The sequence below is a fragment of the Tasmannia lanceolata genome, unplaced genomic scaffold (genome assembly GCF_043159265.1).
Source record: "Tasmannia lanceolata isolate RefF3 unplaced genomic scaffold, GAP_Taslan_0.1 ptg000034l, whole genome shotgun sequence".
Lineage (NCBI taxonomy): Eukaryota > Viridiplantae > Streptophyta > Magnoliopsida > Canellales > Winteraceae > Tasmannia > Tasmannia lanceolata.
This window is the reverse complement of record NW_027518711.1, coordinates 982,414-998,040: the sequence shown is the minus strand read 5'-3', so window position 1 is coordinate 998,040 and position 15,627 is coordinate 982,414. Positions and strand designations below refer to the sequence as shown.

Sequence of the window (15,627 nt, the reverse complement as noted above, 5' to 3'; positions counted from 1 at the left end):
TGATGGAAATTGAAAGAAAAAAAAGTTTCCCATTTTAGAAACTTTATAAAACATCAAACTTTTATACTTAGTAAACCCTAGAGATGGTGTCAAAGAGCTTTTAGCAATATTTTGAGATGAGGATTAGATGGTATTGAATCTTAGATTGAGTTGATGAAGGGTGGAGATTGAAGAAATAGAAAGTTTATTATTTTAGAAACTTTATAAAACATCCATCTTTTAAACGTGGGAAATCCTCGAGATAGTGTTAATAAGCTTTTTGCCAAGTTTTGAGATCAGGACGAGATGGTATTGAATCTTAGATTTAGTTGATAAAGCAAGAAAATTGAAAAATAGAAAGTTTCTTATTTTAGAAACTTTTCAAAAATCAATTTTCAGCCATACGAGACCCTAGAGATGGGGTCAAGGAGCTTTTAGCCATATTTCGAGGTGAGGATGAGATGGTATTGAAACTTAGATTTGTTTTTTTTTTTTTTTGATGGGCAAGCTGGGGTTAGGCAGGGACACCGACCAGATATATTAGAAAGATGGGAGATATTACAAAGGGGGGCCACATGGGCAGCATAGACAGCAAAAAAGTAGCAAAATTAAACAAAGATCTCTAACAATCTTGCCGATAGGGTAATTCGGAACCGCCAGGGAGAAACTGTAGCCGGAGTAGATAGAACCTGCACCAAGTCTCATGAATTCACTGCCCCTAGCAGCAACAGAAACAGCCCACAAAGCAGAAGCTCGATCATAAACAACAAGAATCATGGGAATAATCATCTCAATCGAGGATAGCGAGTACCCAATGAATCTTGAGTAACAAGTTCTACAAGCTGAGAAGGGATGCCCATGACCTCTATGTCCATCCCTTTGCAGGGGCATTCAGGCTTGGATAGATAGTCAGCTGGTTGGTTCGCTTCTCTCCATATATGGGATACCTTCCAATTATGGAACTCTTGGAGACGTTTCATTATTGTATTGAACAGAGATTTAGCACGCCAGGGGCAGTCCCAGCTCCCATTCATAATCTGCACAGCTACCAACGAGTCAGACTCGATCCAAATATTACTGATATTCAGGTTTCTCGCCAGCTCAAGACCATGTAATATTGCATCCATTTCAAGAATATGAATGGGTTTCAGATCAGTATTCAAGAAGAAACAGCCTCTAATAGTCCCATTATAGTCACGAAGGATACCTCCAATGCCAGCGGCGTCCCCTTTCATAGAAGCATCAGAGTTAAGTTTTATCACGTCTCCACCCGGTTTCTCCCATTGGCAGAATTGAGGGGAAGAGTTGACAGCAAACAGGGGGCAATTGAATTGTGTAGCAAAGCATAGATTTCGGTGACCCGGTTCATCTGACAAATTGAGGAATAAAACTCTGTTTCTAATGGTGCTAATGATCCATCGAAGAATGGTTTGCTTGTGAGTGCTAGGATTACCATGAATTCTGGTGTTTCGCTCAGCCCATATAAGATATATGGTAGTCCCGAAGGCAATGCGCATGGCAGTGGCACACTGACCACTACCTTTGAAATGATTTCTTATCCAGGCTTCTTCCTCAGGTAGAGAATTCAGGGGTTTTCTTTTTTGATTGAACCGCCGGAGGATGGAGCTCCATATCCATGCAGAATAACCACATTGAAAGAAAATATGGTTGACAGATTCAATGTCCGAATTACACAGGAGACATCTGGTTTCTCTTGAGTTGCCCAAGAAAAGTAGCCTGTCACGAGTGAGCAAACGGTTTTGAACGGCCTGCCAAGCAGTGAAGCTATGCTTTGGCACATGGCCTTTAAACCATATGGAGGGGGCCCAGATTGCCTTGGGCCGAAATATCCGAATGGAATTCCAGGCTGATTTCAGAGAGAACTTGCCACTAGGTTCAGGTTTCCAAACAGGGTATGGGTCAGCTTCATTTGTAAGAGCAGAGTTGATAATTAGGTTTAATTCTCCACCCCCAGAATATTCAAGGTGTTCACCCCAAATTCCGTCCTCCATCAGCGAACTAATGGTAGAATTGAGAGGAATTGAGTTGATTTGAGGGTCTTCGAAAGTTCGCTGAATCAGAGCCCCTGAAGGGTGCCAAGGTTGACGCCAAAAATCAATTCCAGCACCATTTCCAACCGAGTAGCAGACATACCTCATAGCAACATCTCTGATTTGGAAAATGCCCCTAGCACCCCAGGATGGGTTGGATGGGTTATTCATTGTCCAGAAGTTCTTCCTTTTGACATATTTCCAATGGAACCAGTCCGCCCAAGGGTTGCCCTTAGAATTCAAACATCTCCACAGGCATTTTAGTTGGAAAGCCTTGCTAACCTCATAAATACTCCGGATACCTAAGCCACCTTCCTCCTTGGGGGAGCAGACATTCTCCCAGCTGATGGGGTGATAAGAGTTGGCCAGGGATGATCCTGCCCAGACAAAAATTCTCATAATTTTGTCAATTTCATTGAGGACTCCCATTGGAAGTCTGAAAGCAGAGGACCAGTAGACACTGAAAGAGTTCAGAACAGATTTAATAAGCTCCACCCTGCCAGCCCTAGATAGGAACCTGTTTGCCCAGGATGCAATCCTCCCACGGATTTTAGATATGAGGGGGATACAATCGCCTCTGGTTAGCCTACCTGAAGTTAGGGGCAATCCCAGATACTTTATGGGAAGGGCTCCTTCATTCATCTGCAGCACCCTTCGAATATGTCCCTTGAGCCTATGATTACATCCAGCAAATATAATCACTGATTTATTGAAGTTAGCCTCCAACCCGGTGCAGATTTTAAATATGTCAAGACATTCTTTGATCTTTATAGCATTGGCAACAGAGGCATCCGCAAAGAGCATGACATCGTCTGCATAAAACAAATGGGAAATGGGCAGATTTTCTGTAGAGAAAGGGGAAGTGAGAGCACCAGAACTGATAGCTTCAGTAAGGATACCCGATAAGATTTCCATAATGAAACAGAAGAGGGTGGGGGACAGGGGATCTCCTTGTCTGATCCCATTGGTGGCTTTGAAATAGCCCCGAGGGCTCCCATTGAGAATGACAGCAAAGGATGGGCTGCAGATGCACTGTTTTACCCACCTACACCACTTTTCATTAAAACCCATTTTTGCCATGTATGCAAGAATGGTTTCATGAGACACCTTATCATAGGCTTTCCTGAGGTCAATTTTGATGCAGATAGCAGGTTTGGCATTTTTCAGATGGAAATTATGAATAACATCCTGCGTCAGTAAGATGTTGTCATGAATCGATCGCCCTTTTATAAAAGCTGATTGGAAAGGACTGATGATACCATTCATAAAATGGCGGATCCTATTGGCCATAATTTTAGTAATGATTTTGTATGCGAAATTGCAAAGGGCTATAGGGCGGAACAAATCAGGGGAAGCCGCATCACTACATTTAGGAATTAGAGTGATATTGGTAGAGTTTACCTCAGCCAGAAGGGTATCATTTTTGAAGAAGTGTTGAATGGCCTTCACAACGTCAGCACCAATAATGTACCAGAATTTCTGATAAAATTCGCCGTTGAAGCCATCTGGGCCAGGAGCTCGGTTTCCATCCATTTCGAAAACCGTAGCTTTGACTTCCTCCTCAGGGACCGGGCGGGTTAACCAATCAGCTTCCTCCTGCAAAAGGATTTTGAAGGGGGTGGGCAACAGAGACGTCTCACAAATTGTGCCAGAGTTGAGCAGGTTTTGGAAATAGGAGATCATGATGTTTTCAATCTGGGAGTGGTCAGTCATCAGGTTACCATGAACATCGAGGAGACCCCCAATACTATTTTGATTTCTTCTCGCATTCATAATAACAGAGTAAAAATAGGCAGAGTTTGAGTCACCCAGGTTTAACCATTGCACTCTCGCATTCTGCCTGCGCATGGATTCTTCCATCCGAGAGACTTTGAAAAATCTCTCCTTGAGAGAGGATTCTCTGCTTCTAAGGTGAACATCAGTTGGATTAGATGCTAAGGCAATTTGAACATCGTCAAGGTCTTGCTTAACAGCAGGGGCAATCAGATTAACCCTCCCAAATTTTGTTTGATTCCAGATCTTGATAGCCTGTTTAGTATTTTTAAGCTTCTGAGAGAGACGGAACATGGGATTACCTTTAGATTTGATACTCCAAGCTCTTTCAACACATTCAAAGATCGAGAGATCCATAAGCCACGCACTAAAGAACTTGAATGGCTTCTTGATCTCATTATGTCTCTCAGCGAGATGAATAATTAGGGGGGCATGATCAGAAGTTCCAGGGTATCGATAGATAGCAAAGGAATCTGTAAGAGTATTTATCCATTCATCATTCACTAAGGCTCGGTCCAACCTTCTCAGCTTAAGCTCGCTAGTTTTAGGGCTGTTACTCCAGGATAAAGTCTGACCCATACATTTGAGATCATGGAGGGAACAGTAATCAATGCACTCATTGAAATCAGCCATCTCAATCCTGTTTGGTTCAGCTCCTCCCACACTTTCTTCAGCAAATCGAATTACATTGAAATCCCCCAATACAATCCAAGGAATTCTGATAGTAGGAGCTATAGAACCGAGAGAATCCCAAAGAAGTCTTCTTTCATTACCAGAGTTAGTCGCATAAACAAAAGTCAGAAGAATGGTAATATTGTAATGAATGAAAGTAACTTCTGTATGCACGTGCTGTTTAGATTCGTCAAGAACATTAACCCGAATCTGATTCCTATCCCAGACAATCCATATTCTGCCTTTAGTAGTGCAATTGTAGTTGGCGTGACAATCCCAAGTACAATGAATGTCACTCACGTAGGATTTAAGTTTGTCCGTGTAAGCTTTCGTCTCGAGCAGCCCGAAAATGGGGGTTTTTTCCCGCACAATAAGATCATGAATTTCTTCCCGACGGGTCGACGTGCACAGCCCTCTAACATTCCAGATTCCCACTTTCATCATTTCCAGGAGTGATATAAGAAGCATACTGCTCGGACTCTTTGGATCTTTCAGATCGATTTGTGGTAGACGATGAAATTCTCTCAGGAGAAGCCTCCATATAATTTTCATCTAAATTTTCAGGCTCTTCTAGGAGAGCATATGAATTAAAAAGGTTAATGCCTCCAGTTGATTTAGCAGCAATCACAGGTTTACTCACCATGTTATCATCAGGATTAGTTTGGGGGGGATGGGATCGTTCAGAGTCATTAGGGCTGACATTGGGATCAGATTCTTCTTCAGTTCCATTTTTTTTCGCATGAGAATTACAAGAAATAGGCTTGGAATTCTTGATAATTGGGTCAGTTAGAGGCTGAAAAGTGCCTTCCCCACGTTTCTGATTGCTCCCCAGAGTAGATTCAGAATCCTTGCCCTGTTTTGATACAGGTCTCCATTGCATGATTGGCTTTCTTGGTGGGATTTGCTTTGGGCAGGTTGAGCCTGAGTGATTGAAAGTGCAGCACTCTTTGCAGGAAGGAGGTCGCCATTCGTATTCAACTTTTTGGTACGTAGTCCCCAAGGAAGTTATGATTTCAATTTGGTCAGGAAAGTCACTTCCAGCCTCTACTTCTATACAAATTCGAGCATAGCTGAGGCGAGTGTTGCCGGTAGTTTGGGCGTCCATATACAATGGGCGTCCAATTTTGCTTCCAAGTTTACTGAGACAATGTGCTGACCAGAAGCGCAAATTCAGCCCGGGGAGTTTTATCCATATAGGGACAGAGGACAAAGAGAGTTTTTCAAGTGCCATATCCGGAGTCCATCTTCTCAGCACAAGGGGGCGACCCCCAAAATTGAAATTTCCTCCTTCCAGGATTCTTTCGCAGTCATCAGAATTGTTAAATTGGAAGAGGAAAAACCCATTGTGAAGGTTGAACATTTGAAACTCTCCTTTCAACGTCCATATCTTTCCAAGATGATTCCTTAAAGCCACATAATAAGGTCTTCGTCCCAGCAGGTATCCTACCAACGAATTTTGCCATTTACGATCATTCTCTTCCAGTTCATCATCTTCAAAATCAAAACCAGATTGGGTTATTGCTTCAGTTTTAGAAAAAAATTTGAGCTTTGAGGTAGATTGAATGTCTTTCCTCTCAAAGAGAGAGCTCCAAGCATCAAGCTTTCTTGGGGGAGAAGATTGGGGAACAGGGCATGGTAGGTGGGCAGATTGGGGCAGGACAACTGTTCTGACCAGAGTAGGTGAGGACAGAACATTGGGGGTTTCAAAACTGCAGGGTGGTTGGGGTAGGTGGGCAGATTGGGCAGCTGTTCTGACCAAGGCAGGTGAGGACAGACAGGGTGGTTGGGGTAGGTGGGCAGATTGGGACATGGCAGCTGTTTTGACCAGGGTAGGTGAGGACTGACCAATGGGGTTTTCAAGATTGCAGGGTGGTTGGGGTAGGTGGGTAGATTGGGACATGGCAGCTGTTTTGACCAGAGTAGGTGAGGACTGACCAATGGGGTTTTCAAGACTGCAGGGTGGTTGGGGTCTAGGGATCTCTGCATTGACAACTGGTGCACTAAGGCAATGCAGATGGGTACTGTGAGGGGGTAGGTTCTTTGATGGGGACGTTTCTGAAGACAAAGCTGGGAATGCATTGTCTTTGTTAAGGGCCTGAAGGTCAAAGATACAGTTTTGTTTGGTAACCAGGGCATCAGGTGCATGGGGATGAGAATTCAAAGAAAGGACGGGAGTTTTTTGGGTTAGATTTCCTCTTACAGACATTAACTCGACCCTACCTGCATTAACCAATCTTGGGTTAAGAGGAGGGTACTGGTTACCACTTGCTGAGTGCACTGGGCTTGACTCGGAGTTAATTCCTCCTGACTCAGTGGGTGAGTCACCTTCTCCTGCGAGTCCACAGAATGGCTGTTTTTCAGATAACATTGTTCTTCTCACAAACAACTTTGGGTTGGACATAATTTCTGGGATTCTTTTCAGCAGTTTAGTGGACGACCTGGGCTTTGATGATTCTTTTCGAGTTGGAAGAATCATGTGCTGCCGAGTTCCTCTCTTGACATGAGTTGTTTGATCGAAATCTTCTTCAGAAGCTATTTTGAAGAGATCGAATCTTGGAGGGACGAGAATGGCTTGGGCCCTATCTGTCGATTGGGAGTGAATGGATCCTTCAGGTTGGAATTTGAGGAGACTTGGAGGGCTTGGACCCTCATCCAGTTCAGAAAAAGATGGGTGGAACTTCTCCATGCTATATTCGTCCGCAGATTCTTGAGCATAGAGTGGGGTTGATTCCAATGGAGATTTCCCTGAAACATCATCAGCATCATGGGCAGCATGGGCTAACTTGAGAGCATGAGCTTGCTGATGCTTTTTCTGGAGGTTGCCAATGAAAGAGTAAAAATTGTTTGTGGGGGAGCTTTGCCTTGGCCACCCATCTTCTACCACCCCATAAAATGGGGAGGAAGTTATCTTTCCTGGGTCAGGGGGCTTAATAGAAAACAGAAACTAACCTGGAAGGGAGAAGAGCAAGGAGGGCTTGGCCCCTTGGCTTCCTACCGGCAGATGCCGGAGGAAGAAGAAGATCACGAGGGAACTTCTCTCTCTAGAATCGCAGAGCTTTGAAACTTAGATTTAGTTGATGAAGGACCTCCTTTTATGGTATTGAAACCTTAGAGATGATGTCAATCAACTTCTAGCCACGTTTTGGGTTGAAAATCAGAGGGTATTGAATCTTAGATTTAGCTGATGAAGGATGGAGATTGAAAAAATAGAAAGCTTCTTATTTTAGAAACTTTATAAAACATCCATCTTTTAGACGTGGAAATCCTCGAGATAGTGTCAAGGAGTTTTTTGCCAAGTTTTAAGATTAGGATTAGAGGGTATTGAATCTTAGATTCAGTTGCTGAAGGATAGAGATTGAAGAAATAAAAGGTTTCTTATTTTAGAAACTTTATAAATATCAATCTTTTACTTTTTGTAAACCCTAGATATGGTGTCGAAGTGCTTTTAGCTAAGTTTTGAGATGAGGATTAGGTGGTATTGAATCATAGATTTAGTTGATGAAGGATGGAGATTGAAAAATTACAAAGTTTCTTATTTTAGAAACTTTATAAAACATCCATCTTTTAGACATAGAAAACCCTAGATGTGGTGTAAATAAGCTTTTAGCCAAGTTTGTAGAAGAGGATGAGATGGTATTGAATCGTAGATTTAGTTGATAGAGGATAGTGAATTAAAAATAGAAAGTTTCTTATTTTAGAAACTCTAAAACTTTCATCTTTTAGACATAAGAGACCCTAGACATGGTGTCAAAGAGCTTTTAGCCAAGTTTTGGGATGATGATGAGATAGTTTTAAATCTTAGATTTAGTTGATGGAAGATGGAGATTGAAAAAGTAGAAAGTTTCTTGTTTTAGAAACTTTATAAAATATCCATCTTTTAAACATACGAAATCCTAGAGATGGTGTTAAGGAGGTTTCAGTCAAGTTTTGAGATGAGGATGTGATAGTATTGGATCTTGGATTTTGTTCATAAAGGATGGAGATTGAAAAAATAGGAAGTTTATATAACATCCATTGTTTAGACATAGCTGACCCTAGAGATGGTGTTAATGAGCCTTTAGCCAAGTTTTGGATTGATGATGAGATGGTATTGAATCTTAGATTTAGCTGATGAAGGATGGAGATTGAAAAAATAGAAAGTTTATTATTTTAGAAACTTTATAAAACATCCATCTTTTAGACGTGGAAATCCTCGAGATAGTGTTAATAAGCTTTTTGCCAACTTTTGAGATCAGGACGAGATGGTATTGAATCTTAGATTTAGTTGATAAAGCAAGAAGATTGAAAAAATAGAAAGTTTCTTATTTTAGAATCTTTTCAAAACATCAATTTGTAGCCATAGGAGACCCTAGAGATGGGCTCAAGGAGCTTTTAGCCATGTTTTGAGGTGAGGATGAGATTGTATTGAAACTTAGATTTAGTTGATGAAGGACCACCTTTTATGGTATTGAAACCCTAGAGTTGATGTCAACCAACTTCTAGCCACGTTTTGGGTTGAGATTCAGAGGTCGTTGAATTTTAGATTTAGCTGATGAAGGATGGAGATTGAAAAAGTAGAAAGTTTCTTATTTTAGAAACTTTATAAAACATCCATCTTTGAGACATTGGAAACTCGAGATATGGTGTGAAGGAGCTTTTAGCAAAGTTATGAGATGAGAATGAGAGGGTATTGAATCTTAGATTTAGTTGCTGAATGATAGAGATTGAAAGAAAAAAAAGTTTCCCATTTTAGAAACTTTATAAAACATCAAACTTTTATACTTAGTAAACCCTAGAGATGGTGTCAAAGAGCTTTTAGCAAAATTTTGAGATTAGGATTAGATGGTATTGAATCTTAGATTGAGTTGATGAAGGATGGAGATTGAAGAAATAGAAAGTTTATTATTTTAGAAACTTTATAAAACATCCATCTTTTAGACGTGGGAAATCTTCGAGATAGTGTTAATAAGCTTTTTGCCAAGTTTTGAGATCAGGACGAGATGGTATTGAATCTTAGATTTAGTTGATAAAGCAAGAAGATTGAAAAATAGAAAGTTTCTTATTTTAGAAACTTTTCAAAAATCAATTTTTAGCCATAGAAGACCCTAGAGATTGGGTCAAGGAGCTTTTAGCCATATTTTGAGGTGTGGATGAGATGGTATTGAAACTTAGATTTAGTTGATTAAAGACCACCTTTTATTGTATTGAAACCCAAGAGATGATGTCAACCAACTTCTAGCCACATTTTGGGTTGAGAATCAGAGGGTATTCAATCTTAGATTTAGCTGATGAATGATGGAGATTGAAAAAATAGAACGCTTCTTATTTTAGAAACTTTATAAAACATCCATCTTTTGGACATAAGAAACCCTACAAATGGTGTCAAGGAGTTTTTTGCAAAGTTTTAAGATTAGGATGAGAGGGTATTGAATCTTAGATTTAGTTGCTAAAGGATAGAGATTGAAGAAATAAAAAGTTTCTTATTTTAGAAACTTTATAAATATCAATCTTTTAATTTTTGTAAACCCTAGATATGGTGACGAAGTGCTTTTAGCTATATTTTGATATGAGGATTAGGTGGTTTTGAATCTTAGATTTAGTTGATGAAGGATGGAAATTGAAAAATTACAAAGTTTTTTATTTTTGAAACTTTATAAAACATCCATCTTTTAGACATAGAAAACCCTAGATGTGGTGTAAAGAAGCTTTTAGCCAAGTTTGTAGAAAAGGATGAGATGGTATTGACTCTTAGATTTAGTTGATAGAGGATATTGAATCAAAAAATAAAAAGTTTCATATTTTAGAAACTCTAAAACATCCATCTTTTAGACATAAGAGACCTTGGAGATGGTGTCAAAGAGCTTTTGGCCAAGTTTTGGGATGATGAAGAGATGGTTTTAAATCTTAGATTTAGTTGATGGAAGATGGAGGTTGAAAAAGTAGAAAGTTTCTTGTTTTAGAAACTTTATAAAATATCCATCTTTTAGACATACGAAATCCTAGAGATGGTGTTAAGGAGGTTTCAGTCAAGTTTTGAGATGAGGATGTGATGGTATTGGATCTTGGATTTTGTTGATAAAGGATGGAGATTGAAAAAATAGAAAGTTTATATAACATCCATTGTTTACACATAGCTGACCCTAGAGATGGTGTCAATGAGCCTTTAGCCAAGTTTTGGATTGATGATGAGATGATATTGAATCTTAGATTTAGCTGATGAAGGATGGAGATTGAAAAAATAGAAAGTTTATTATTTTAGAAACTTTATAAAACATCCATCTTTTAGACGTGGAAATCCTCGAGATAGTGTTAATAAGCTTTTTGCCAACTTTTGAGATCAGGATGAGATGATATTGAATCTTAGATTTAGTTGATAAAGCAAGAAGATTGAAAAAATAGAAAGTTTCTTATTTTAGAAACTTTTCAAAACATCAATTTGTAGCCATAGGAGACCCTAGAGATGGGGTCAAGGAGCTTTTAGCCATGTTCTGAGGTGACTATGAGATTGTATTGAAACTTAGATTTAATTGATGAAGGACCACCTTTTATGGTATTGAAAACCTAGAGTTGATGTCAACCGACTTCTAGCCACGTTTTGGGTTGAGAATCAAAGCGTATTGAATCTTAGATTTAGCTGATGAAGAATGAAGATTGAAAAAATAGAAAGTTTCTTATTTTAGAAACTTTATAAAACATCCGTCTTTGAGACATTGGAAACTCGAGAGATGGTGTGAAGGAGCTTTTAGCAAAGTTCTGAAATGAGAATGAGAGGGTACTGAATCTTAGATTTAGTTGCTGAATGATGGAGATTGAAAGAAAAAAAAGTTTCCCATTTTAGAAACTTTATAAAACATCAAACTTTTACACTTAGTAAACACTAGAGATGGTGTCAAAGAGCTTTTAGCAACATTTTGAGATGAGGATTAGATGGTATTGAATCTTAGATTGAGTTGATGAAGGATGGAGATTGAAGAAATAGAAAGTTTATTATTTTAGAAACTATATAAAACATCCATCTTTTAGACGTGGGAAATCCTCGAGATAGTGTTAATATGCTTTTTGCCAAGTTTTGAGATCAGGACGAGATGGTATTGAATCTTAGATTTAGTTGATAAAGCAAGAAGATTGAAATAATAGAAAGTTTCTTATTTTAGAAACTTTTCAAAACATCAATGTTTAGCATAGGAGACCCCAGAAATGGGGTCAGGGAGCTTTTAGCCATGTTTCGAGGTGAGGATGAGATGGTATTGAAACTTAGATTTAGTTGATTAAGGACCTCCTTTTATGGTATTGAAACCTTAGAGAAGATGTCAATCAACTTCTAGCCACGTTTTGGGTTGAGAATCAGAGGGTATTGAATCTTAGATTTAGCTGATGAAGGATGGAGATTGAAAAAATAGAAAGCTTCGTATTTTAGAAACTTTATAAAACATCCATCTTTTGGACAAAAGAAACCCTGGAGATGGTGTCAAGGAGTTTTTTGCCAAGTTTTAAGATTAGGATGAGAGGGTATTGAATCTTAGATTTAGTTGCTGAAGGATAGAGATTGAAGAAATAAAAGGTTTCTTATTTTAGAAACTTTATAAATATCAATCTTTTACTTTTTGTAAACCCTAGATATGGTGTCGAAGTGCTTTTAGCTAAGTTTTGAGATGAGGATTAGGTGGTATTGAATCATAGATTTAGTTGATGAAGGATGGAGATTGAAAAATTACAAAGTTTCTTATTTTAGAAACTTTATAAAACATCCATCTTTTAGACATAGAAAACCCTAGATGTGGTGTAAATAAGCTTTTAGCCAAGTTTGTAGAAGAGGATGAGATGGTATTGAATCGTAGATTTAGTTGATAGAGGATAGTGAATTATAAATAGAAAGTTTCTTATTTTAGAAACTCTAAAACTTCCATCTTTTGGACATAAGAGACCCTAGACATGGTGTCAAAGAGCTTTTAGCCAAGTTTTGGGATGATGATGAGATGGTTTTAAATCTTAGATTTAGTTGATGGAAGATGGAGATTGAAAAAGTAGAAAGTTTCTTGTTTTAGAAACTTTATAAAATATCCATCTTTTAGACATAGGAAATCCTAGAGATGGTGTTAAGGAGCTTTCAGTCAAGTTTTGAGATGAGGATGTGATGGTCTTAGATCTTGGATTTTGTTGACAAAGGATGGAGATTGAATAAATAGAAAGTTTATATAACATCCATCTTTTAGAACTAGCTGACCCTAGAGATGGTGTCAATGAGCTTTTAGCCAAGTTTTGGATTGATGATGAGATGGTATTGAATCTTAGGTTTAGCTGATGAAGCATGGAGATTGAAAAAATAGAAAGCTTCTTATTTTAGAAACTTTATAAAACATCCATCTTTTGGACATAAGAAACCCTGGAGATGGTGTCAAGGAGTTTTTTGCTAAGTTTTAATATTAGGATGAGAGGGTATTGAATCTTAGATTTAGTTGCTGAAGGATAGAGATTGAAGAAATAAAAAGTTTCTTATTTTAGAAACTATATAAATATCAATCTTTTACTTTTTGTAAACCCTAGATATGGTGTCGAAGTGCGTTTAGCTAAGTTTTGAGATAAGGATTAGGTGGTATTGAATCATAGATTTAGTTGATGAAGGATGGAGATTGAAAAATTACAAAGTTTCTTATTTTAGAAACTTTATAAAACATCCATCTTTTAGACATAGAAAACCCTAGATGTGGTGTAAATAATCTTTTACCCAAGTTTGTAGAAGAGGATGAGATGGTATTGAATCTTAGATTTAGTTGATAGAGGATATTGAATTAAAAAATAGAAAGTTACTTATTTTAGAAACTCTAAAACATCCATCTTTTAGACATAAGAGACCCTGGAGATGGTGTCAAAGAGCTGTTAGCCAAGTTTTGGGATGATGATGAGATGGTTTTAAATCTTAGATTTAGTTGATGGAAAATGGAGATTGAAAAAGTAGAAAGTTTCTTGTTTTAGAAACTTTATAAAATATCCATCTTTTAGACCTAGGAAATCCTAGAGATGGTGTTAAGGAGCTTTCAGTCAAGTTTTGAGAAGAGGATGTGATGGTCTTAGATCTTTGATTTTGTTGATAAAGGATGGAGATTGAATAAATAGAAAGTTTATATAACATCCATCTCTTAGAACTAGCTGACCCTAGAGATGGTGTCAATGAGCTTTTAGCCAAGTTTTGGATTGATGATGAGATGGTATTGAATCTTAGGTTTAGCTGATGAAGGATGGATATTGAAAAAATAGAAAGTTTCTTATTTTACAAACTTTATAAAACATCCATCTTTGAGACATTCGAAACTCGAGATATGGTGTGAAGGAGCTTTTAGCAAAGTTTAGAGATGAGAATGAGAGGGTGCTGAATCTTAGATTTATTTGCTGAATGATGGAGATTGAAAGAAAAAAAGTTTCCCATTTTAGAAACTTTATAAAACATCAAACTTTTATACTTAGTAAACTCTAGAGATGGTGTCAATGAGCTTTTAGCAACATTTTGAGATGAGGATTAGATGGTATTGAATCTTAGATTTAGTTGATGAAGGATGGAGATTGAAGAAATAGAAAGTTTATTATTTTAGAAAGTTTATAAAACATCCATCTTTTAGACGTGAGAAATCCTCGAGATAGTGTCAATAAGCTTTTTGCCAAGTTTTGAGATCAGGACGAGATGGTATTGAATCTTAGATTTAGTTGATGAAGGACCACCTTTTATTGTATTGAAACCCTAGAGATGATGTCAACCAACTTCTAGCCACGTTTTGGGTTGAGAATCGAGGGTATTGAATCTTAGATTTAGCTGATGAAGGATAGAGATTGAAAAAATAGAAAGCTTCTTATTTAGAAACTTTATAAAACATCCATCTTTTGGACATAAGAAACCCTACAGATGGTGTCAAGGAGGTTTTTGCCAAGTTTTAAGATTAGGATGAGAGGGTATTGAATTTTAGATTTAGTTGCTAAAGGATAGAGATTGAAGAAATAAAAAGTTTCTTATTTTAGAAACTTTATAAATATCAATCTTTTACTTTTTGTAACCCTAGATATGGTGACGAAGTACTTTTAGCTATGTTTTGAGATGAGGATTAGGTGGTATTGAATCATAGATTTAGTCGATGAAGGATGGAGATTGAAAAATTACAAAGTTTCTTATTTTAGAAACTTTATAAAACATCCATCTTTTAGACATAGAAAACCCTAGATGTGGTGTAAAGAAGCTTTTAGCCAAGTTTGTAGAAGATGATGAGATGGTATTGACTCTTAGATTTAGTTGATAGAGGATATTGAATTAAAAAAAAAGTTTCTTATTTTAGAAACTCTAAAACATCCATCTTTTAGACATAAGAGACCCTGGAGATGGTGTCAAAGAGCTTTTGGCCAAGTTTTGGGATGATGAAGAGATGGTTTTAAATCTTAGATTTAGTTGATGGAAGATGGAGATTGAAAAAGTAGAAAGTTTCTTGTTTTAGAAAATTTATAAAATATCCATCTTTTAGACATAGGAAATCCAAGAGATGGTGTTAAGGAGGTTTCAGTCAAGTTTTGAGAAGAGGATGTGATGGTATTGGATCTTGGATTTTGTTGATAAAGGATGGAGATTGAAGAAATAGAAAGTTTATATAACATTCATTGTTTAGACATAGCTGACCCTAGAGATGGTGTCAATGAGCCTTTAGCTAAGTTTTGGATTGATGATGAGATGGTATTGAATCTTAGATTTAGCTGATGAAGGACGGAGATTGATAAAATATAAAGTTTATTATTTTAGAAACTTTATAAAACATCCATCTTTTAGACGTGGAAATCCTCGAGATAGTGTTAATAAGCTTTTTGACAAATTTTGAGATCAGGACGAGATGGTATTGAATCTTAGATTTAGTTGATAAAGCAAGAAGATTGAAAAAAAAAGTTTCTTATTTTAAAAACTTTTCAAGACATCAATTTTTAGCCAAAGGAGACCCTAGAGATGGGGTCAAGGAGCTTTTAGCCATGTTTTCAGGTGAGGATCAGATTGTATTGAAACTTAGATTTAGTTGATGAATGACCACCTTTTATTGTATTGAAACCCTAGAGTTGATGTCAACCAACTTCTAGCCACGTTTTGGGTTGAGAATCAGAGGGTATTGAATCTTAGATTTAGCGGATGAAGGATGGATATTGAAAAAAT

At 37.6% G+C, this 15,627-nt stretch overlaps 1 protein-coding gene across 1 annotated transcript in view; it reads right to left on the bottom strand.

The window, feature by feature from the left end:
* Window positions 1-764: 764 nt before the first annotated feature.
* Window positions 765-15,627, bottom strand: part of LOC143859577 (uncharacterized) — a 37,632-nt gene continuing 22,769 nt past the window's right edge. Inside the window, exons 2-3 of the mRNA XM_077370229.1 lie at window positions 4,946-7,287; window positions 765-4,890 (exon numbers count right to left, since the gene is read on the bottom strand). Of these exons, the coding sequence (XP_077226344.1) occupies window positions 765-4,890; window positions 4,946-7,287 (6,468 nt within the window). The remainder of the gene's footprint in view (window positions 4,891-4,945; window positions 7,288-15,627) is intronic.